The following is a 24,697-nucleotide window of genomic DNA, read 5'->3' as shown; positions in this document are numbered from 1 at the left end:
GGTCAAGACCAATGTTAGCATTTTGTCTCCAACAGGGGGCCAAGACTTGCCCACCTGGACTAGAAGGCTCAATCTGCTACTGGCCAGGCTTTGCTGTGGAAGTCATTCATTGGCTCCTCAGTATGTGCCCGTGGTGCCCCTTGTAGAGGGGGCTCTCTTGCACATTACCAATACGTGTAAAACTCCACAGAAATGATCCTGCTGACGACAGCGAGGACAGTTTTAGAGCAGAACGACAGGCGCCAAGTGCTGGATTGTTCCGATGGAGAGGCACCCATCAGTCAATAATAAAAGATGTTGAGGAGAACATCAAGTGAGGCCTTTAACTGCAGCGTTTTAATCGACTGACGAGGAGGCAGAGGCCTCAGAGGGCCCCCTGAGCTGAGCTTTGTGTGAAGAAGGTTCAAGAAGTGGGACTGCGGCAGGCACCACGGCTCCTTTGTCCTTCACAAGGCCTTTGAATTTGAATTGCCTTTGTTATCTTGTTATATTCTGAATAGGGCAGTCACTTCTGTTTCATAACTTTTACATGATATTTGATCGATTTGGGAAGGTTGAAGCCACTGTCACAGGCCGAGTGAAGTTTTCTGGTGATGCACAGCAGCGCGGCAGATTTAACCTTCTTAATACAAAGAGACTCCTAATAGAGGGGGGCTGTGGGGTTCAGGTTGAAGAACATTGATCTGAAGTTTACTTCTCCTCTCGACATCATGGCATCATTACATGACAGGAACGATCACTGAGGTGGTCTTTTAGTTTCAGATTAAAAGCAGCTGAGGCCAGGGCTGTGCTATCGGCGCTATTTTGGGATTGTATGGCAGTAGCATGGGGACATCACAGTGACCCTGCCATTCCACAAAGTGGCAGTCCTCCATTTGGAAGATGGATCTCCTCCCTGTTCTTCCGAGTTCAGAGGCTTAAAGGGTCCCAGAGAATTTTTTTGTACGACTCTGCCCCTGTGGACTTGTACCTATCAGCTTGTTACCCTTAAATGGGCAGATGGCAATGCCATAGTAGGATGGAGACAGTGTGGCCCAAAGCTGGCACTGAAGCTGCTCATTTTCTGCCATCACGATGCCACTGGTCTTCTTATCTCTCCCCACTGCTGATTGAGTTGGCACATTTGTATTTCTAATTATTAAGCCAGTTGACCACCTAGACAACCATCTGCTTGGTCCAGAGAGACAGCCGTATCAGACTGCAGATCTCCGATGGCCATGCAAGCCCCAAGAACACAGTCAGTCACAATGTTTCCTCCATTTGTACTGTAAATATGGGAGGAGTGAGTTCTTCTGAGGCTACGTCCACACTGCTATAATTTGTTTAAAAACGCCAACATTAATCTCCGTTTTGGCCTTTCATCCATACTTCCTTGGCATTTTCCACCCGTGAAAGCGGAGACTTTTGAAAATGTTCTCTGCATTTGAACACATCGGCTCAGTGCCGCATTGTGGATGAGTGACAGCGGACAGATTGAAAATGCAAACTCTAATTGCACTCCGATTGGTTCATGCTTATTAGGTGACCCTTCCCTGATCGGATTCTGCTTGTTACAATATCTCAATCCCTGATTGGTCACCCTTCACAGAAGATAACCATACCCCAACTTGGCAGAACACAGGAGAGGTTTACTCTCCATGCCACTTGTGTTACTGTCCTGTATGCCTCTAAATTGTGTTTTGTACTGTTTGAAATTTGCATACATGTGCAAAACACAAATAATCTACTGATTTTTACAATTTTGAGATAAATCGCATGGCTGCCAGTGTTGCCACTCCTTTATGGTTGACCTGTTCAAATGGAGGCCAAGTGGCCCAGCCCGTGGTCCTGCCAGAAAGGCAGAGAAAAACCGAGAAGAACGATTCATGAGCCTTCAGAAACACCTGCATAAATCCTTACAGTAGTGAAGACCATGAATGAAACACTCCGCATAGCTGAGCAAGCAACATTCAACCCACAATGCAGTGCGTGGTTGTGTGTCTCAAAGTGGTGGTAGTCGGCTGTGATACAGTGATTTTTTTTTTTTTTTAGTGTGATGGTACAGCTCGGCTGCTACAGCTGATCGTGGCACTGACTGCAAGTTAAATGATTTTATGATCAACTGTGTGCCTAGTTTTAGTTGTAGTCCTGTTTCATTAAGTGATTGGGTTTTCGCAAATGAATCTAATTGTTACTCCAATGAGAGCCTCGTTACTCACAAGCACCGTCTCTACGCTTGTCTTCATTCAATTGGTTAGCTCTCCACTCACACGCTTCGATTCTTCAGATTCCTGGCTCTTACAAGGATAATGATCAGCCATTGACACTCAAAGCGAAGAACGAATTAGAAAGACTGCATCTGATGAAAACATGCAAAACGTTTGGAATTTTCTTTAAAACTCAATCAAATTAAGCCCTGATTGCTTTGCGGAACTTATTTAGAGCTCATTATTCACTTGCCGTTGATATTCTTCGATTTCAGAACTTCTGTGTTTGTAAAGTTAAACTATCAAGCAGAGTATCATGCAGTACGGTACACCTACGCAGGTGGCCTGCCCGCAATAAGGAGATTGTGCTTTGCTTACAGGGTCCTCCCTGCTTGGAGTTTGCAAAGCAATTTGAGTAGCGAGTAAGGAGCTATATATACAGTATATTATATATACAGTATATATGTAAAGAATTATTATTATTACTAGCTGTGTAAGCCTGTGCTGTAAAAAGCCAGGGGTTCTAGAAACTATTGAAATCATCAGGATAATAAAATGAAATGAAAAGGCAATTGAAGGGAACTACTCTGGGCATCTCTCTCCTAGGAGGATTCGTTTTGTTGATGTGCTCACATCACTTGTGGATTAGCGGCGGGAGTAAAAGTAAAAAGGATACCGTTTTACCGATGTTAACAGCTAAGCGACTTTGTGTTTCTTCTGAGGTTTCGTTTTACCAATATACTTGTACCGTTTGTGTTATTAGTGGCTAAGCGCGTGTCTCCTTCTTCTGAGGTTTCGTTTTGCAGATGTGTTTGCATCGTTTGCGTTATTAGTGACTATGCGAGTGTCTCCTTCTTCTAAAGTTTCGATTTACTGATGTACTTGCATCGTTTGTGTTATTAGTGGTTAAGCGAGTTTTCTGTTTCCTCATAGGTTGAGCCCTTTTCCCGACTCCACCTCTCACTTGCGGGCCAGACAGACAGACACACTTCCACATGTAGACGTTTACAGTATATACACTTTAAGATATGCGATGACTTGTCCATTTCAAATTTTACTCACTATGTTTTTTCACCAGATAGACAAAACATGTAGTGCTAGGAGTCTCGACCTTTATATACCTCCACAGTGTCTCAAACTTGACCCAAACGCATCCCGCCACTGTTTTGCTGCTACTCACACAAGGGTGATTTAAAGTGAACTGCGTTAGGTGTTGTATTCACATGTGTCAGTTACTGTTATCACTTGTTACGCTTTGATAGCACCAAGGGTTGTTTTTTATTCTGCTAAATGCACTTTGAGATGTGCCTGGGTCGTATATGACCACAACATTTATTTTAATTCAAAATGAAAACAAATATTATTGCTAATATTGTGCCCTTTTTTGATTTTATGCACTTAAGAGATGTGCCTGGGTTGGATGTGACCACACTGAAAAGGGAAACAATGACTAAGCATTACTTGTTTTTCAGTGCATTCATTCATTTGTGTTGGTTTAAAATGTGTTACTGCCTCCTGTTTACCTTCAACTGAAGTTGCTAAATTTCTTGGTCTGCACATCTGTCCCAACTCAATTTGTAACTGATCAGCCCTGTCCTAAAGGATCTTTCCTCCGATGTGCACTCGCTCAGTACAGGCGAGTGTTCAGGTCTTTCCTACTGTTCCATATTTCTATCCATCCTTACATTTTTAGGCATTTCACTGTGGACGGAGATACTTTTGTATATGATGTGAAAACGCTAGTATGGCACTGGCTTTTGCATTTCCCTGAGCAGCATTTTGAAAATAGTTTGCTTTGGCTTTGAACACAAATCGGGTTCGACAGTGATTCAGGATCGACATTAAAATTTTCAAAACTCTATTTGCATCACCTGGTTCATTTATTAATATTACCTGATTCTGTTCTTGCTTGTTAGCAAGATCTCAATCCGATTGGTCACCCTTCACAAAAAGATAACCATACCAACCTGGGACACAGGAGGTTACCCCTACCATGCTGGTGCCCGTATCTAATTGGTTTGTACTGTGAAATTGCATACATTCAAAAACAAAAACAAATTTACAAATAATGGATAAAAGTTGTCAAAATAAAAGTTCCATTACAGAAACCTTCAAATGGGGCAGCCCAGCTTAACCTAAAAGCAGAACCGGAAAATCATTCAGGCCTTCAGAGACAGCCCATTCCTCACAGTATAAACCTAATGAAATCCATAGCTGAGCAGCAACATTACCAAATGCAGCGGTTGTGTTCTCAAAGGGTTAGTCGTGACAATTTTAATTTTATTGTGTATGGTACAGCCCTTTTCTCACTGAGGGCACACCTCCAAGTTAAATGATTTAGACCCCTGTGCGTTTAGTGTGTCCTGCTATGAGGGCTACGCAAGAATAATTGTTACCAAGGACATGGTACTAAACACGCCTACGTTGTCTTCATTCATTGTTCCACAAATGCACTTCGTCTGCTCACAAGATAATGACAGCCTTACACTCAAAGCCGACATTGAGAGATCTGAGTAAAACAGCAACGGTTTGGAATGGAGATTTAAAGGATGACAGAAAGCCATTGCTTTCAACTTATTTGAGTCATGATTTGCCGCTGAACCCGACACTTCTGGGTTTTAAATTAAACTACAAGCAGAGATCACAGTAATTAACGAGGGGCATGAAAAGGAGAGCCTAAGGTATCTGTGAGGTAGAAAGCAAGGAAGAGTAAGGACAACAGGTATGATTTATATGGGTTATATGTAAACGTTCTGTTAATGTAGGCCAGCGTCATTAATCACTTCCTCGTTGCCACCACAAACACAATGAAATCCAAAAAATTGCAGCAGCAACTAAAAGATTGAGCGCAGAATGACAGCCGTTCTTGCTTGTTCTACAAGAAAACACGCCGTGCCAATTACTCAGCGTTAAACAGATGAGGCACTTAAAATTAACAACTAAAATAGCAATTACTGCTCGGCGGGAATAAATCACTCCTGGCTGGCCAGCAGCCCTTCATGTCTCATCTGAAGACAGAAACAATTAGTCACCGCCAACCAGAATTAATAAATGAGCACTGGACAGGCATGGACACCCCCAAGAGTGCGGCCCACCAGGCACTGTTACGCTGCTGATGAGGCCAAACGCCGCAGAGGGGTAAGGCGCTTTATCGAAGGCACATCAGGCCATTAAAACACAGCCTGGTGTCAAAGTGTCAGTTATTGTTTGTTACACACAAATGCTTGCAGTCTGTCTGGCCGTACAGCAGCCATCACGACCGGCGCTCTTCTCTTTCACCCCACACTGTGGTTCACTCTCACATTCTCCATACTGAGATGCAGCGGTCTCCACACAAAGGCAACGTGTGCTGCCCCTCTGGGAGGGATGGGGGAGGATGAAAGGAAGGAGGTGACAGTCACAGGCAGCGCAGCCATCACACGATGGAGTCGAGTGTGGCCAGCAGGAGAGGCACCGTCTGGCTTGGCAGGTGAGGCCTGAATGGAGGACAAGACAGAGATGGCAAAAGACTAGCAAACAGAGAGAGAAAGAAGAAGAAAAAGGAGAACAACAGAAGGGTATCATGGGTATGATGGCAGACTTAGCAAGCGAAAGACAGACAGACAGACCCCAGTGTGCCTGCACCCTTTTCACGTTTGTGGTCTCCATGATGTCCAACTCTTGCTCCTTTCACTTATTTACTCAGGATTGTCCATCATAAGGTTGGTGCTTTGAACAGTCCTGATACTCTCAGAGCCTTTCCATCTTTGGGGATCACAGATAGACAGTTGCACCATTCTGAAATGTTCATACTTTTAAATAGTAAAGAAAACTGAAAAACAGAGTTGCAGGAATCTAGTAGAGAAATGAAAACAGCACAGGAAAGGACCTTTGGGCAGTAGATACAAAAAGTCAGCAAACCTCATCATGGAATTCAAAGGTGACAACAGGACATTTGAAACTCAAAGATCACCTGGCAAGGACAACTCAAAGGCAGGTCACCGAGGACGACAGAGAGAGACAGAGAAGTATGAGAGGCACTGTATAATAGATAAATAGATAGACAAGAGAGATAGGCTTCATGATAGATAGATAGATAGATAAGCTCTGTGATTGACAGGCAGACAGACAGACAGACAGATAAGCTTCATGATAGACGGAAAGATAGATAGATTGGATTAACATATCTATCATATAGTGCCTTTTCCAATCTTAAGACACTGTAGGAGAGCTGATCTGCAGGTACAAATTACCTTCCATGAATCGGACGTGTTCTGAGGAAGATCACCACGTTCAGACGAGATGCAGGACGGCTTTCAGAACCCCAGCCCGATTACGCTGATCTTGTCAACACCAATTGCTGCTGATGTGACCCTGCACTGGCTAAACTGGACACTTCTAGGAATATCAAAACATGACTTTGCCTGGAAGCAAAAAGCAAGGTGGCGGCGGCTGAGCTCTTGGGACACGTGGACGTGCGCTTCACTCTTCTGTCTTGGGAGTTGATAGAATTCAGAACGAGGGTTGCTTTATTTTAAACAAACGTCTTCAAAAATGTATCAGTGGGCTATTCGAGGTGTGCCTTCAACGATACAGGACAGATGGTGGCTGCTGCTCTACTAGGTGACGGTCAGTGGCTGACCATTTCTTTCTTTCTTGTTGCTCTCCAAGGTGCTGAACGTGTATTAGTTGAACACTTCTGATTCAGTTTGTAAAACTTCTGAAGTGAAGTCAAGCATCCGTGGAGGAGTTAACAAGTCAATTTTGGACTTTTACTTTTTTACAGAAATGGCCCCCCCGTAATTGCATAACAGTGCAGGAAGGGCCGTCCCATCTGTGCGTTTTGCCGGCCACTTTTAAAGTGATTTTCTTGAACAAGGTCAACATGGCAACAAATTTCCTTGATTTCTCTTAGAAGAGCGATGTCAGATTATCTATTCGGATAAAAGATTAGATTTAAAGCGAAAGCGCAGCAGCGGGAGATTCCCATTTGCTGGCATGTGCTCCCATAAAGTGGACTTAAAGGCTCATTTTGTGTCTAGACCAGTTAAATGGGATTGATCTCTCAAATGGCCTGCATCCACTTCGAAAGCCACTTATTGGGAAAGATGAAAAGCTGCACAAACACGGTGGATGCTTAGCGACTTGCCTGGCAATTTGTAGCCCTGTGAAGGATTCTCGACAAAATGTGGCTTATTAGAAAATGCTGAAAACAGCCCAGAAATAAAAGACGTGTAAAAGCTGGGCAGTCTTTTGGCTGATGGACTAGTACCTCATCCTGGTGGTGCTCCTGATTTATGCGGCACGACTGCTTGGGCAGACTCCAGCTGCCCTGGATAAGTGGGTTAGGAAAATGGGTGGATGGTAGTGGGGCTCCAGTCTGCCATTTAATTGAATGTGGGCGAACGTCAGCTCTGTCAAGCAGTTTTAACAGCAGTAACCCGTGAGAAGTCTGACCCACCTCACCTAACACCCCAAAGCCCTTGAAAGTCTTGGCTGTCCGCCACAAGTCCTGCTTAATCCTGTAAAGGTCTTAGGGTGCCTTCTCTCCCTTCCTGAATGTGTAGACCCACAGGTACAAGTCATCTTCTCACCCTCCATGCTTTATTGCCACACTTGCCGTTCTGAGAGGTGACACAGCCCAAGACGGCACTCCAGATTAACTGCTACCATGTCTCTTCTCCACAGAAGGTGTCCCTTCCTTTTATCTGTCCCCGGACCGTCAGAATTCAGCAGCAAGGCAAGCGGGACAGCAGGTTCAGAAACTTTACTCAGCCATTAGACTCATTCACATCAGTCTCTGTGCCAAAAACGGAAGCAAAGCAAATGACGGTGACAGCCGCACCACACAGACGAGGCCAAAAGTATCAGCACCCCTTCATTTAAAAAGAAAAGCTCAGCATTGACTCCAAACTAAGCGGAACCTGATAAAAGTGTTTGGTGTTCACCATTCTTTACATCACGTTTAGTAGAACAGAAACTTTGCTTTTAATTTAGAACTCTCAACATATAATTTCAAATAATTAAAGCAAATGAAAATGACATGGACTAAAATATTGGTACCCTTAGAGCGTTAAATCTCATACCACAAGCTTTTGGAGACCAGACCAGCTGTCAAGCTCTTTCTGTAGCTCCGAGTGAAATGTCTACACTTGCTGAGTGGTCGTTTGGTCCATTCTTGTCAAGTTCTCTCAGATCTTCTCCCAACTGCAGCTTTTGGCTCCTTCCACTGATGATCACCGGGGTTCAGATCAGGACTCCTAGAGCACATTCAGACTCCTTCACTTTTTAGAACACTTTATTGTGCTGTAGATTTCTTTTTTAAAATGGATACATTTGCCATTTTACCCATCAATTTACACTCAATAACTCATAATGACAAAGCGAAAATTGGTTCTCCGATTCAAAAGCGGAAATCTTTTGTTCACTGAAGTATGCAGAGCCTAAATTTGTTACTTTGTAGAAGTCCCTCTGGCAGCAATTGCAGATTTGAGTTTCTTTAGGCGAGTCTCTAAAAGCTTTGCACGCCTGGATTCTTCTCGGCAGATCCTGTCAAGCTCCGTTAGATTGGGTGAGAAGCGTTTGTGAACTTTCATCTTCAGGTCTCTCCACAGATGGTCTACGCGGTTTAAGTCTGGGCTTTGGCTGGACCACTCCATGACATTCAAAGACTTGTCCCAAAGCCCCTCCAGTGTCATCTTGGCTGTAAACTTTGATTTTCTTTACTTTTTGTAGCATGAACATTTCAGAATGGCGCTGCCAGAGTCTCGATACAAACTGCTGTGACCACCAGCAGATAGAAAGGCCCTGAAAGCAACACCCGTCATCAGTCAGACTGTTGAAAGCACCAAACCCATGATGGAAAAGCCTGAGTAAAGGAGAGAAAGCTCCAAGAGTTGGCCATCATGGAGACAATGGAGGAAAACCACAACTCTGAAAAGGTGCAGGCAGGCTGGAGTCGGATGGTTGGTCAGTCGCCCTTTCTTTCTTCAGATTCCTTGTCAGGCTGAAAGGTGAACCATCACCCCAGTGTGAGGCTGCATGCACTACGGAGCAGGTTTTCTCCAAGGACCTCTCTGTACTTGGTTGCATTCATCCTTCTCTCAATGCTGACCAAGGTCTATGGCCCTGGCGCTGAGAAGCACCCCCATGGCATGATGCTGCCCCAAGCATGCTTCACCATAGGGATCGAATTAGGAAGGTGATGAACCGTGTTTGGTCTTTGCTAGACAGGCAGCTTGGAGTTCTGCACAAAGAGTTCAGTTGTCGTCTCCTCAGACACGAGAATCATGAGGGAGGAATGAATGAAGCCAAATTCAGAGACGTCCTTAAAGAAAATGTCCTGCAGAGCGCCCAGCGCCTCAGACCGGGCTCACGGTTCACCTTTCGACCAGTTTTCTCCTTGTCTTCTCATCAATCCTGGAGTGACGTCCTGCTCTTGGTAGACTGACTATTGAGCCATACTGTATTTTCTCCGCTTCACTTTGCTCCATGGGATACTTTTTTGTACCCCTGCCCTGATTGACACTTTTCAATGGTGAGACCGAGACACCATTCATGTTTTAAAAGCTCTTTGCAGAGCACGGCTTTTGGAGTTGCAACCAAGAGGATATCAGAATAATCTGACAGGAACAGCCAAACTTTATCTGAGCTCAGTCAGAGCCACTTGAGTTGGTGTCTACTGCCGACTGTTTGAGAGGAGACTTCTTGTGATTGGTCGGTTCTTGACACAGCCACGTTATTAAAGGGGTGCACACTGATCCAATCACGTTTTTGTAGGATTTCTTTTTCCTTTTTTCGCTAAACACGCTGTGCTACATGCCTAAGATGGGATGAAATCAACACAAACCTTCAGCATAAACGTGTTCAGTGCAGCATTTATTGGAATATATTTTGAAATGCATGTAATAACAAAAAAAAAAGGCATTTTTCATACCAACAGATGGCGCAGCACAAACATTAGCATTGCTTTTACGAATCCCATACCAACTGGAATACAACAGAGACATGGCAACCGGGTGGACACTCAAGGTGTCAGACACTTGTCCTTTTATTAAGGTGGAAGTCTCATATATAAAAGTTAGGCGTATCTCCCTGTGGTGATAAACAAATGCATTACCTAAAAACACTGTAAACAGTGCGGTCTGATAGGCTGACTACACAACCTGTCAAGAGTGAACAAATGAGGACCTCAAAGCCTCCTGAGTGGCAACAACTGCACAAGCTGCAGATTTGGAAGACATCAGGCACACAGTTTACTCTTGTCCAGGACCACAAAATTGGTAGAAGGTTCAAGAACATACACTAAAAAATATGTGGAGATCCCTCCATATTGTCATTTATAACAGGAGCATTAGCCCTACAATCTCCATTGACAAACACTGGCAAGAGAATGGGTCATACTGAAGAGCTCAGTGACTTTAAATGTGGCACTGACTCAGGATGCCACCTTTGTCACAAGTCAGTAAGTGAGACGTCTGCTCTGCTAGCCCCATTCAACTGTAAGTGCTAATATTGTGAAGCAGAAGCAACTACAGGCAACAGCAGCTCATCCATGAATCGGCAGACCACACAAACTCACTGAGCAGGGCCGCCGAGTGTTGAAGTGCATAGCACATAAAAATCTCCTCTCCTCTGTGGCATCACTCACAGCAGAGCTCCAAACTGCTTGTAGAAGCCACAGCAGCACAAGAACTGTGCGTCAGGAGCTTCATGAGATGGGCTTCCATGGCTGAGCAGCTACACACAAGAAGTCTAAGATCACTATATGCAATACCAAGAGGCGTAAAGCACACCTCCATTGGGTACTCTGGAGCAGTGGAAACGCTTTCTCTGGACTGATGAATCAAACTTCACAATCTGGCAGTCTGACAGACAAATCTGCGTTTTGCACGTGACACGAGTACGATACCTTGTGGACTGCAGAGTGCCCACTGTAAAGTTTGGTGGAGGAGAGATAATGGGCTCGGCCCTGTAGTACCCAACAGAGGGTACTGTTGCAGCATACAAGGACACTTTCAATGCTTACTCTCTGAACTTCTTTGCTGATTATCCTCCAATGAGTGGAAACCCTGGCCTTCAGAGCTCCTCTCTGCATAACGTTTGTCTGGGAACATGCAGCCAGGATACAAAGTTTGGGGTTTACCTGGCAATCCTAAATTGTCCCTAGTGTGTGGATGCCCTGTGGTGGGCTGGCACCCTGCCAGGATTAGTTCCTGCCTTGCGCCCTGTGTTGTCTGGGATTGGCTCCAGCAGAGCCCCATGACCCTGTGTTAGGATATAGCGGGTTGGACAATTACTGACTGACTGACTGATCATAGAATGATCAGCTTGGCTGTTTGTCATTTTATTATCATGTTATTATATAACAATGATTCACAGTGGGTTTAATTTGACTGTTCTGACACTTATTATCAGAAAAAGACTATGACAAAGTGAAAACAGACCTCTGAAAAGTGTCAGGACATTTACTTTATTTGTTTTTTTAGCCAATCCTGTGTAGCTTCGGCTTTATGCTTTGGTTTATTGAATTGCAGGGAAACTAATCTTCTCCCAAGGTGCAGGGTTCTTACGAATGGCATCAGGTTTTCCCTGTAGCTTCTTCATCCATTGTCCTCATCAAGTCCTCCAGGGCCTACTGCAGAAAAGGCATCCCTACAGTATGATGAGAATGGTTTGTTTTTCAGAATGTGTAGTGTTCAAACATGGTGCTTAGTCTGATGGCCAAAAAATATAATTTTTGTTCTCATCAGATTACAGAGCCTTGTTTCAGTTGTCTCCCATGTGACTCTGGCAAACTGTAGTTTGATGAGGTTTGATGATGCCTCCTGGACGCCTCCCTGGTGAGGTGTTCCGGGCACGTCCAACCGGGAGGAGGCCCCGGGGAAGACCCAGGACACACTGGAGGGACTATGTCTCCCGGCTGGCCTGGGAACGCCTTGGGTATTCCCCTGGAAGAGCTAGAAGAAGTGACTGGGGAGAGGGAAGTCTGGGTATATCTGTTCAAGCTGCTGCCCCCGCGACCCGATCTTGGATAAGCGGAAGAGGATGGATGGATATACACATATACACATCTATATACACATATCAACATATATATATACACACACACATATACATATATACATACATACAGATAAAAATACATATATATACACACAGACACATATATACAGATCTACATATATATATATATATATATATATATATATATATATATATATATATATATATATATATATATATACACACATAAATACATACATACAGTGGTGTGAAAAACTATTTGCCCCCTTCCTGATTTCTTATTCTTTTGCATGTTTGTCACACAAAATGTTTCCGATCATCAAACACATTTAACCATTAGTCAAATATAACACAAGTAAACACAAAATGCAGTTTTTAAAACGATGGTTTTTATTATCTAGGGAGAAAAAAAATCCAAACCTACATGGCCCTGTGTGAAAAAGTATTTGCCCCATTGTTAAAAATAACCTAACTGTGGTGTATCACACCTGAGTTCAATTTCCGTAGCCACCCCAGGACTGATTACTGCCACACCTGTTTCAATCAAGAAATCACTTAAATAGGAGCTGCCTGACACAGAGAAGTAGACCAAAAGCACCTCAAAAGCTAGACATCATGCCAAGATCCAAAGAAATTCAGGAACAAATGAGAACAGAAGTAATTGAGATCTATCAGTCTGGTAAAGGTTATAAAGCCATTTCTAAAGCTTTGGGACTCCAGCGAGCCACAGTGAGAGCCATTATCTACAAATGGCAAAAACATGGAACAGTGGTGAACCTTCCCAGGAGTGGCGGGCCGACCAAAATTACCCCAAGAGCGCAGAGACGACTCATCCGAGAGGTCACAAAGACCCCAGGACAACGTCTAAAGAACTGCAGGCCTCACTTGCCTCAATTAAGGTCAGTGTTCACGACTCCACCATAAGAAAGAGACTGGGCAAAAACGGCCTGTATGGCAGATTTCAAGGCAAACGACTGTTAAGCAAAAAGAACATTAGGGCTCATCTCTATTTTGCTAAGAAACATCTCAATGATTGCCAAGACTTTTGGGAAAATACCTTGTGGACTGATGAGACAAAAGTTGAACTTTTGGAAGGCAAATGTCCGTTACATCTGGCGTAAAAGGAACACAGCATTTCAGAAAAGAACATCATACCAACAGTAAAATATGGTGGTGGTAGTGTGATGGTCTAGGGTTGTTTTGCTGCTTTAGGACCTGGAAGGCTTGCTGTGATAGATGGAACCATGAATTCTACTGTCTACCAAAAAATCCTGAAGGAGAATGTCCGCCATCTGTTCGTCAACTCAAGCTGAAGCGATCTTGGGTGCTGCAACAGGACAATGACCCAAAACACACCAGCAAATCCACCTCTGAATGGCTGAAGAAAAACAAAATGAAGACTTTGGAGTGGCCTAGTCAAAGTCCTGACCTGAATCCAATTGAGATGCTATGGCATGACCTTAAAAAGGCGGTTCATGCTAGAAAATCCTCAAATAAAGCTGAATTACAGCAATTCTGCAAATATGAGTGGGCCAAAATTCCTCCAGAGTGCTGTAAAAGACTCATTGCAAGTTATCGCAAACGCTTGATTGCAGTTATTGCTGCTAAGGGTGGCCCAACCAGTTATTAGGTTCAGGGGGCAATTACTTTTTCACACAGGGCCATGTAGGTTTGGAATTTTTTTCTCCTTAAATAATAAAAACCATCATTTAAAAACTGCATTTTGTGTTTACTTGTGTTATATTTGACTAATGGTTAAATGTGTTTGATGATCAGAAACATTTTGTGTGACAAACATGCAAAAGAATAAGAAATCAGGAAGGGGGCAAATAGTTTTTCACACCACTGTACATACATACATACATATCTATATATATATCTATATCTACATATATATATATATATATCTACATACATACATATATATATATATATATATACACTGTATATAGCAAAATCCTCGCGCTTCGCAGCAACGAAGAACTGCTTTTAAATTTTTATTAAGAAGAAAAGAAAAGCTTTTTAAACTGAGGGAAAATATACCAATAACTATCTGTTAAGGATCTCTTTGTATACCACGTTGTCAGTTCAGCAGTCCAGTTGTAATATGACCAAGCTGTGCACTGAGATTACTTTTGAGAATGCAACGTATAGTTTTGTCCAGGAGGAAAGCAATGTTGCCTCAAATCAATGGCAACCTTTTGTAGTGTCTGTCCCTAATACTTATTAATTGTCATCGCGAAGCGGAGCCTTACTGGAAATTTGAGGCATTTGAATTGAAATGGGAGATCAGAGGGTATAACGGTGATGCCAGGAATACATTCAGAGTGTGGCGCTCTGCTGTTTTTTTGTGTAGATGCCTTCACACAGTTTCTCTGCTGCTTTATAAACGAACGCCATATAAGGCCGTCGTTTCTCTTTGCTTCGTGGTTCTGTACTGTTTTATTGTTCGTTTATTACGATTCTTATAGTTATTGTGTAGCTATTCGAGACTTACTTTACTGTTCAGGTACCCATTTACTTTATTTAATCTGCGGCTTGTACACTATTTTTTGTTCGTTTATTACGATTATAGATATTTATTGATTTCCTTCTTTAGCTGTCTGCCTGCTCATATAAGGCGCTCCGCTGGCTTTTTGTAAGGCAGCCTTTACACAGCTTCTCCGCTGTTTTATAAACTAATCCTTTTTCCTTGCTTTGCCAAGGAAGCCGCCTTTTTATTTAATCCACGGGTTCTCTGCTGTTTTAGTGTTCGTTTATTACGATTATTATAGTTCTCTTTATATATCACGTTGTCAGTTCAGCAATCTGGTTGTAATATGACAAAGCTGCGTGAGCTCACTCTTGAGAATGCAACGTATAGTTATCCAGGAGAAAAGCAATCTTGCCTGAAATCAATGGCATCCTTTTGTAGGGTTTGTCCCTGAGACTTATTACTTGTCATCGTGAAGCAGAGCCTTACTGGAAATTGGAGGCATCTGCATTGAAATGGGAGATCAGAAGGTATAAAGGGGATGCGAGAAATACATTGAGTGTAGAGAAACTCCAGAGACAGCGTGTGTATTAACTTGTGGATTTTTCTGTGAGTATTTGGTGGCAGCGTGACGAAGTTGCTTCCGCAAGACCGTGTTAGCTGTGGAGCTCAGCTCAGAGCATATTCTTTTCCTACCTTGTCAATTGTGTAATGCATTTTTTGAACAGGTTTGATGCATGGAAGTGATCACTCGTACTGCGTTCAGTCAGATCACGTGAGCTGCTCTCTTCTGTGATGTTGCGATGTCCACGGCTTTATTTAATGTTAGCTAAGACCCGGCACTTAAAAGTTTCTCACTACAGCAATTTTAACTCCGTTACAAAGTGATCCAAAGTCTCATTTATACCTCATGTCTTCTCATTAAACTTGCATCTTGCGAATAAAGTATTTGCCGTTTTTCTTCAGCGCTCTTTGGGAGCTCTTCGTTCTTTTCTACGTACTGCGGTCATAGTCAGTTCACGTGATTACGTGGGAGGCATGATGATGTCACACGCAGCTCCGCCCCCTACGGCCATCGGGCTAACGTCCATTACAGTATATGGAGAAAAATAGGTACCAGTTATGACCATTACGCGTAGAATTTCGAAATGAAACCTGCCCAACGTTTGTAAGTAAGCTGCAAGGAATGAGCCTGCCAAATTTAAGCCTTCTACCTACACGGGAAGTTGGAGAATTAGTGATGAGTGAGTGAGTGAGTCAGTGAGGGCTTTGCCTTTTATTAGTATAGATTAAACTTCTCTCCACTTTGACATTACAGAGTCTTTTTCTGTTGATCAGTGTAAAAACAGCTGGATTAAATGCACTGAGATTCAATGATATCTACTCTCTCTATATAAAATCCTAAGCCTAAAAGTACAATAATTTTATGTGACATTTTTGTCATACTTTAAATCGGGCTTATTTTAAAACCTACATATATGTCTGGTATCATTATTTTCAGAATTTATTGAACTTTAATGTGATGTTGTTAGATTTTCAGATTCCACTTTTAAATTATAAACTAAAAAATATCAAGAACTCATGTCTCGTGAGATGGAACTTTGTGCCAAATGATTTAAACAAGCCCGGGGCCGGAAATAAAAGACAAAGAGTGAGACAGCTGCTGTAGAGGATTTTAAATGTTAAAAGTGCTGTGTGAGATGCAGATCACTTCGCACAGCAGCAGCAAGCCAACAGCTCATCGAGCAAAGTGGAGGTAAAAAAAACAAAACAAAATAAACTAAAAACAAATATAACTATTTGTTTCCCATTGTATCACCATTTAAGAGGGGGTTTCAGAGGAGCAAACTGCGTATCCTTGGGGTGTTTTCAGCCTCCCTCTTCACAAGAGACAGAGCAGAGACGTGAAGTGGCTGGCACATAGCGCAGGCCAGGAGGGATGGTGAGCGAACCCCCTATCTATACTAATAAAAGGCAAAGCCCTCACTGACTGACTGACTGACTGACTGACTCATCACTAATTCTCCAACTTCCCGTGTGGGTAGAAGGCTGAAATTTGGCAGGCTCATTCCTTACAGCTTACGTACAAAAGTTAAGCAGGTTTCATTTCAAAATTCTACCGGTAACGGTCGACAACGTCCGCCATGTTAAATTTCTTATTTATGGCCCCATCTTCACGAAATTTGGTAGGCAGCTTCCCTGCGCTAACCGAAACCAATGTACATACTTATTTCGGTGGTATGACGCCACTGTCGGCCGCCATATTGAACTTTCCAACGGTCTTTGTTACTTATGGGCCCATCTTCAAGAAATTTGGTATGCGGGTTCCCAACGCTAACTGAATCCTACGTACTTACATATATACGTCAATAGCCTGCAGCTCGGTCACCGTGTGAGGCGGCGTTGGGTCCCCCATCCCAACGCCTCCCACGTTGTTGGCTACCTGCCTTTATAAGGCCGTCCGTCACTCCAGTCTCTACATTCCCTTCTTCTTTGCTTCGCCACGGGATTCACATCTCCCTGCTGATAACTGCAGCCTTTTTATTTAATCCACGGCTTCTCCGCTGTTTTATTGTTCGTTTATTACAATTATAATTATTGTGTAGGCATTTTAGACTTACTTTACATTGTTCAGGTACCCATTTCCTTTATCGTTCCAACCGTAATTCCATTAACATGTCTATCGAGGTGATCACCATCGATCAAAGAACTGTCACTTACTGAGTGGTTTCCATGCCCAGAGATGGCGCCTGCCTTTTCCATTCTCTTTGTTACATCTTGCACGGCCATATCAGGCTGACTCTTGATATCCGGAGGAACATTGTGTCTTATGTATTGAATGACTGGGACAGGTTCAAGGTGTGGACTGATGACGGTACAGGAGATAATTATACTACACAGGAGCACTAGAAGAGTAAAATGCTTAAGCCCTTCACCTATGGTTCTGCATGCGAGTTGATGGCTGCCGATGAATTGTTCGGTTGTCGTTTTCAAGTGTACCGAAATGGCCAAATATTTTACAACTTTCGACAACTGCCAATGCCTCTTAAACATCTTAGATTCACAGGTGACGATTTCAGTAGTGGACACTTTGATGTTTATGAATGTTTAAACTCTCAAAAGCTGGATGTGATTTTATCGATGAAACCGGTTGTGTGCTTACAACGCTTGACAGATGCCGAATGTCTCTTCAACACAACAAGTCCTACAAATACCGTTGTAATTGAAACAAACCATGAAACTCAAACCGATTATGACAGCAGCAATCCAAGCTGTGAGATTTGAAACAAGATTACTGTTCACATGGTCAACTGTACGTTGCATGCTCAAGAGTAAGCTCATGTACAGCTTGGTCATGTTACAACCGGAGGGCCGAACTGACAATGTGGTATACAAAGAGATCCTTAACAAATAATTATTGGTCTATTTTCCCTCAGTTTAAAAAGGTTTAATTTTCTTCTTAATAAAAATTTTAAGGCAGTACTTCGCAGCTGCAAAGCGCGGGTATTTTGGTAGTAAATAAAAATTTTTCTTTTGTACATTTACAGATTTTACTAATATCCTGGCTGCAACTGGGGGTTGGGCGCCAAAGGGGCTTGCCCCCCTTGTATAACAATAAATGTGAAAACATCCAAATAGGGGAACACTCTTTATAGGCTACTGAACAGTATGGAAGTGTGAAGCACATGTTGTATAAAATCCTCTACACAATTTTCCTCATTACACTTCTCAATAAGTCAAGAGTGATCCAGCTAATGTTCACATGCTATCCATTTTTCAAATTCCATTACATTACATTTACTTAATTTTTCTAAGATGACTTACCACATTTAAGATACAATTGGTTACATTTATTTTGGTTCTTCCAATTAGATCCCAGACAGGTCATTTGACTTGCTCAGGGTCAGTAGCGGAATTTGAATCCACAGCCTCAGGGTTTGAAATCCAAAGCCTTAACCACTAAGCCACACTGCCTGGTTTAGCAGTCAGGCTCTCATCGAATCTGACAAACAGTACAGGGAGACACAGTTGCAAACTTGTTAAAGGTCAATTTTCCACAAACGTTAGGAAGTTTTTCTTAACACAGAGAACTATTGACACATGAAATAATTTACCAAGAAGTGTGGCAGACTTTAGGGACTTGCACATCTCGATTTGATGTTATTTTGGAGTCATTGAGTGGAGAGGACTTGTGAACTTTGTTGGGCTGGTTGGCCTCTTCTCGTCCAGATTGTTCTAATGTTGTAATATTCTACTAAACTAAACTGCTGCAAAGCCAAAAAAGATGTACAAAGTGAAAACTGAGTAATAACAAGAAAAAAAACATGGTCAAGCATGCACATTATTTTTATAAACCTTTATGACATAATGGACTCATTATTTTCAGTCAAATCCAAACTCTTTCTTCGACGATCTCCCATGATTACTTTAATGATTACTTTATTGCCATTTTGAACTAATGGGCTGGTGGACTGTCAGCTCAGAAAATAGATATGTGTGGACACTCCACAGAAAATTAAAAAGCACACTCATTTAGTGAAACTCTTTGGCTGCTATAGATCACATGACTTTATGGACATCAAGGCCACGTTTCAGACGGCATAAAAGACGGACAGACAGACATACATACTGACAGACAGTTAACACAGTACGGCACCTTTCCACTTGCACAATGTGTGTGACCTCTCATTGACGTCATTTTTTCTAGTGCAGCTTTAGAGACCTGATGAAACAATCCCAGAATGCTGAACAAAAACAATGGACAAGTATAAGAATATCATCATTTTATTCTTTACCCCATTATATTACATTTCACCAAAAGATATAAAAATTGCAAATAAAAATATCGAACTCTCAATCCATGGTAATCTGTTAGGACAGATATAAGAGTGTAAAGTATAAGATCGTGTCTTCTGCATCAAGCAAAGCCATTTGGGTAACGGAGATGAAATCAGACAATTCAATAATTCAATACAACACAAAGGTAAACAAAAGTGATTGAAGATGGACAGGAAATCTCATTCAAGACACTGCATGTGGCACATCCTTCAACATATTCCGAGAATTACAGGCTCCTTAATACGAAACGGACATAATGTAAGCAGGGCTGGGAGGAAAGAAACAGCGTTGCGCTTCTGGTCTGTCTCACTGATGATACGTCAGCCTACAGAGCAGATAAGACGTCATTGGCATGGGTGTCTCATAGAAAACAGATGCAGCGTAGAACAAGAGGCTCCATCGGTGGCACTGCTGTTAAACACTGCTTAAGGCTTCCTCAGAATAAAGACAACAATATAAATCCCAACACTGAACATGCTGCGTGAGCGGCCAAGGCAGCAATGGCACCCACTATCCTTGGAAAAACGATATACCATAAGACAGCTAGAATTTCAACTGAGACACGTATAAAGGTGATAGGGAAGGCAAATCAAAGAAACAGCATCACAACAAGATGGAGTCGAAACTCAAGGTCGGCAGCCATAACAATTCAGTCCTTCAGTGAAAATAATCACGATAAGAAAAACGTTAAGATCACCTAATTCCTAAAGTGTCATAAAGGGCTGCTACACCTCTGTGATTTATTTATGAATTTATTTTCAGATTATTACGAATAAACATGAAGTTTTAAAAACAAACATGTCTTAAGAACAAGAATTAAGTACAAAACTGTACTTTTACATTTTCTCAACCTCTTGTATTTAAGACCCCTGTAAAAAGTGTACATCTTTCTTAATTTCACTGTTGTGGGTACTCTGACAAATATTTATTTACAGTTTCAATTTTGTGAGAACTTTCAGTGTTGCTGAGCTATCATCACAAAGAGCCAGCAATGGAAGCGATCGGAGAGAAGGCTCCGGCTGGGCCTTTTGTATTCTTTTTGCATTTTTAAATTTGTCACAGTCCTATTTTGAAGTCTATGGAAAGAGGACCTCTTCTGATACATATAAAAACAGTTAAAAAAATCGCTGCAAAGATAGCTCACTATGAAAGAATATTTGCAATTTCTAAAAATTTTTGCCCATTGCAAAAGAAAGGTAAAAAAAATAACGTATTTTAAAATGAATGGATGAACCTTGAAACAGTAAGAATTTGCTTCCAATTAACTGAAAAATGATAAAAAATAAAGATTTCAGAGTCATATAGTCAAATAAGATTCAACCAATAACATCCAATTACACCGGCTCATACATTCAAAGGTCACAAAAACAGTTCAAACAGCACGGCGTGTGTTATTGCTGTCTGTAATGTAGAGACAGAAGGGTCACTTCACGAAAAGACAAAAGATCCTAAGACTACAATAGATAGTATGAATAGTACTGAAAAGATTTATTATAGTAATAAAAAATAAGGCACATTGTCACTCCATAATAGCAACTTTGGAATCCAGTAAGAAAAAAATGTACAATAAAATCTGCGTGTCAGAAGTGTACTGTGACGCCTCTGCCTGACCGTGTGTGGCATTGATTCATTATGCAGGGCCGCTGAAGCATTGCACATAACCCTAAGGATCAATCTGTGACAGACAGCACAGACTAAATCCTATTAATAAAATATTTTCCAGCCCCCAAGGGTGTAGCGTAATTTTTAATTAACTTCCATGTCTTTTATATAGTTTACACATGATAAGATCTACATGGTAATGTCAGAGGGGCTGACGAGATTTTATGCATTAAGCATATTCCAAACGACAAAAAACAAAACCTCCGTTACCATATTCAGCATTGGGAACCTTCTATGTCAGTTTTCCAAATGGGCAGACAATAAACTCTTGGGGAAAAATCATGAACCTGAGACTAAATGTGTGGCTGCGATATTAATCTGCAACCAAACTTTTCATATGCTGAAGTAACATTTACCTATTTCTGAATTTGCACAATATACAGATTTAAATGGCGTTACATGGCTTTAAGACCCCTTGGTAAGTTATTACAGACAGGAATGAAAATCCTTTCTTCACAGTATCGGCAATGTCTTCTTATTATTTCCCCATAGGCTTGCTTCACGTCAGCTGGATGCGGAATGTGCTGATCTCCATAGGCTCAAGTTGTATGCTGCTGCTGTTCATGCCTTCTGAAGCCGTGTACATCAAGGAGAGTGAGGCTGGCACAAAGCGCTGCACTTTAAGTTCATTGAAAAGTCTTTCAATTGCAATCTGCAAAAAAAAAAAAAACAAAGATTGAATTGTTTCACCTTAAAACTATTATCCAAAAAGGCAACACACTTAAAGATTCCAAAAAATATTTTGAGAAGATGAAGACAGAAGGCTGTGGTGCTCCAAGGCCCTGCAACTTAGCAAATGGATAGATGGATGGGCCGGCCGCTGAGGAAATTCTCAGGAGCCAGCAGCTCACAGCTGTGATTTTAGTTCTGAATACACTGTATTATGCCAGTTTTTAACAGTTGCTAAGTTATTAAAGAACACCTACATCCTTTCTTCATAAAGACTGTTATTATGAATTTTAAAAGGAAGGTACATTTCACATTATTTGATTTTAAAGCTCTATTTAGGTAACAAAGAGCAAAGCCTGTTATTATGAGGACTACATTTACAAAATGGTATAAACTTAAGTATTAGCGTTAACTGTTTCAACGTGGCTCTTCAGAAACAAACGTTCTGCACTTACAGTGGGGTTAATTTCAATGTCTGCTGTTCAAAAGGGAAAATAATAACAATGTTTACAGAACTAAAATGCAGACAATAAGCACACAATTTTATGTGGCCTCAGCTTCACAAATTGTGGGACTTTCTGAAGAATAAAGAGCAGAAGGGCCATGAAACCAAAAAAATACACCAGTGACTGGCCAAAAGACATGATAAATTACATTACACTTCATTTTACCAAATTAAACTCTGGTCATAGCTTTGGGAGATAACTACATAATTTTGCATGTTCTTTAATGCAATTAAATGTAAATATGGGGAGTAAAAATGTTACATTTCAATACACAATGGGAGGTCTGAAACTTGAAAATACCCCTCTTGAGAAAGACTTGGGTGTCCTCCTAGTGGACTTGTCATTCTCAACATGCAGACAGTACAGAAACATTCAAGAAGGTTTAAATCTCAATGTGTGGAGTGCAAATCAAGGAAGGTAAGTTACATAGCACACTAATGAGCCTCACCTGGAGTACTATGTACAGTTGTAGCCTCCATAGAAGCACAAGAGACGGTGGAGAGGAGAGCAACCAGGCTTGTTCTGGGACTAAAAGGTACAGAATGAAGCGAGGAGGGGGCATTGAAGGAGTTTAACATTTTCAGTTCAAGAAAGCGGAGATTAAGAGGAGACAAGAATGAAGTGTTTCAAATTATCAAAGGAATTAATTCAGTGGATCCCAATCATTACTTAAAAAAACTTTGCAAAAGTAACACTGGGACATGTTTGGAAATTTATTAACACTTGAATTACCAAAGCCTACGAAAAAACTTGTAAACCCGGCCCACCTTAAATTCCTTCGCACCTCTCCATCAGCGTCTTATATGTTATAAATGTGTCGATAAGCACAACCAGCCTGCTATCCCATCCCTCCAGCCAAGGAAACAACAAAAAGCTCTCCCAGCTCAAGCCTTGATTATCAGGGAGTGAGGTACCGGGAGCTGTATTGGGGAAGTAATATATCGCTACTTAGAACACATGCATTTCATGTGTGTTCCGTGTCTACAAAGATCTATGTAAGTGTAGCATGAAAGAAATGTTGAACACATACAGTGCATCCGGAAAGTATTCACAGTGCATCACTTTTTCCACATTTTGTTATGTTACAGCCTTATTCCAAAATGGATTAAATTAATTTTTTTCCTCAGAATTCTACACACAACACCCCATAATGACAATGTGAAAAAGTTTACTTGAGGTTTTTGCAAATTTATTAAAAATAAAAAAACTGAGAAATCAAATGCACATAAGTATTCACAGCCTTTGCTCAATACTTTGTCGATGCACCTTTGGCAGCAATTACAGCCTCAAGTCTTTTTGAATATGATGCCACAAGCTTGGCACACCTATCCTTGGCCAGTTTCACCCATTCCTCTTTGCAGCACCTCTCAAGCTCCATCAGGTTGGATGGGAAGCGTCGGTGCTCAGCCATTTTAAGATCTTTCCAGAGATGTTCAATCGGATTCAAGTCTGGGCTCTGGCTGGGCCACTCAACATTCACAGAGTTGTCCTGAAGCCACTCGTTTGATATCTTGGCTGTGTGCTTAGGGTCGTTGTCCTGCTGAAAGATGAACTGTCGCCCCAGTCTGAGGTCAAGAGCGTTCTGGAGCAGGTTTTCATCCAGGATGTCTCTGTACATTGCTGCAGTCATCTTTCCCTTTATCCTGACTAGTCTCCCAAATCCTGCCGCTGAAAAACATCCCCACAGCATGATGCTGCCATCACCATGCTGCTGCCACCACCATGCTTCACTGTAGGGATGGTATTGGCCTGGTGATGAGCGGTGCCTGGTTTCCTCCAAATGTGATGCCTGGCATTCACACCAAAGAGTTCAATCTTTGTCTCATCAGACCAGAGAATTTTGTTTCTCACGGTCTGAGAGTCCTTCAGGTGCTTTTTGGCAAACTCCAGGCAGGCTGCCATGTGCCTTTTACTAAGGAGTGGCTTCCGTCTGGCCACTCTACCATACAGGCCTGATTGGTGGATTGCTTCAGAGATGGTTGTTCTTCTGGAAGGTTCTTCTCTCTCCACAGAGGACCTCTGGAGCTCTGACAGAGTGACCATCAGGTTCATGGTCACCTCCCTGACTAAGGCCCTTCTCTCCCGATCGTTTAGTTTAGATGGCCGGCCAGCTCTAGGAAGAGTCCTGGTGGTTTCCAACCTCTTCCACTTGCGGATGATGGAGGCCACTGTGCTCATTGGGACCTTTCAAAGAAGCAGAAATTTTTCTGTAACCTTCATCAGATTTGTGCCTTGAGACAATCCTGTCTCGGAGGTCTACAGACAATTCCTTTGACTTCATATTTGGTTTGTGCTCTGACATGAACTGTCAACTGTGGGACCTTATATAGACAGGTGTGTGCCTTTCCAAATCATGT

The 24,697-nt window shown here is 42.0% G+C and overlaps 1 protein-coding gene across 1 annotated transcript in view; it reads right to left on the bottom strand.

Moving 5' to 3' along the window:
• Positions 1-19,433: 19,433 nt before the first annotated feature.
• The window catches only part of man2a1 (mannosidase, alpha, class 2A, member 1), a 446,136-nt gene continuing 440,872 nt past the window's right edge, over positions 19,434-24,697 (bottom strand). The window contains exon 22 of the mRNA XM_039757985.1: positions 19,434-21,817. Coding sequence (XP_039613919.1) covers positions 21,665-21,817 — 153 coding nt within the window. The 3' untranslated portion in view covers positions 19,434-21,664. The remainder of the gene's footprint in view (positions 21,818-24,697) is intronic.

The sequence above is a fragment of the Polypterus senegalus genome, chromosome 7 (genome assembly GCF_016835505.1).
Source record: "Polypterus senegalus isolate Bchr_013 chromosome 7, ASM1683550v1, whole genome shotgun sequence".
Lineage (NCBI taxonomy): Eukaryota > Metazoa > Chordata > Cladistia > Polypteriformes > Polypteridae > Polypterus > Polypterus senegalus.
Note: the sequence above shows the minus strand (reverse complement) of the source record. Positions and strands in the feature narration are given on the sequence as shown.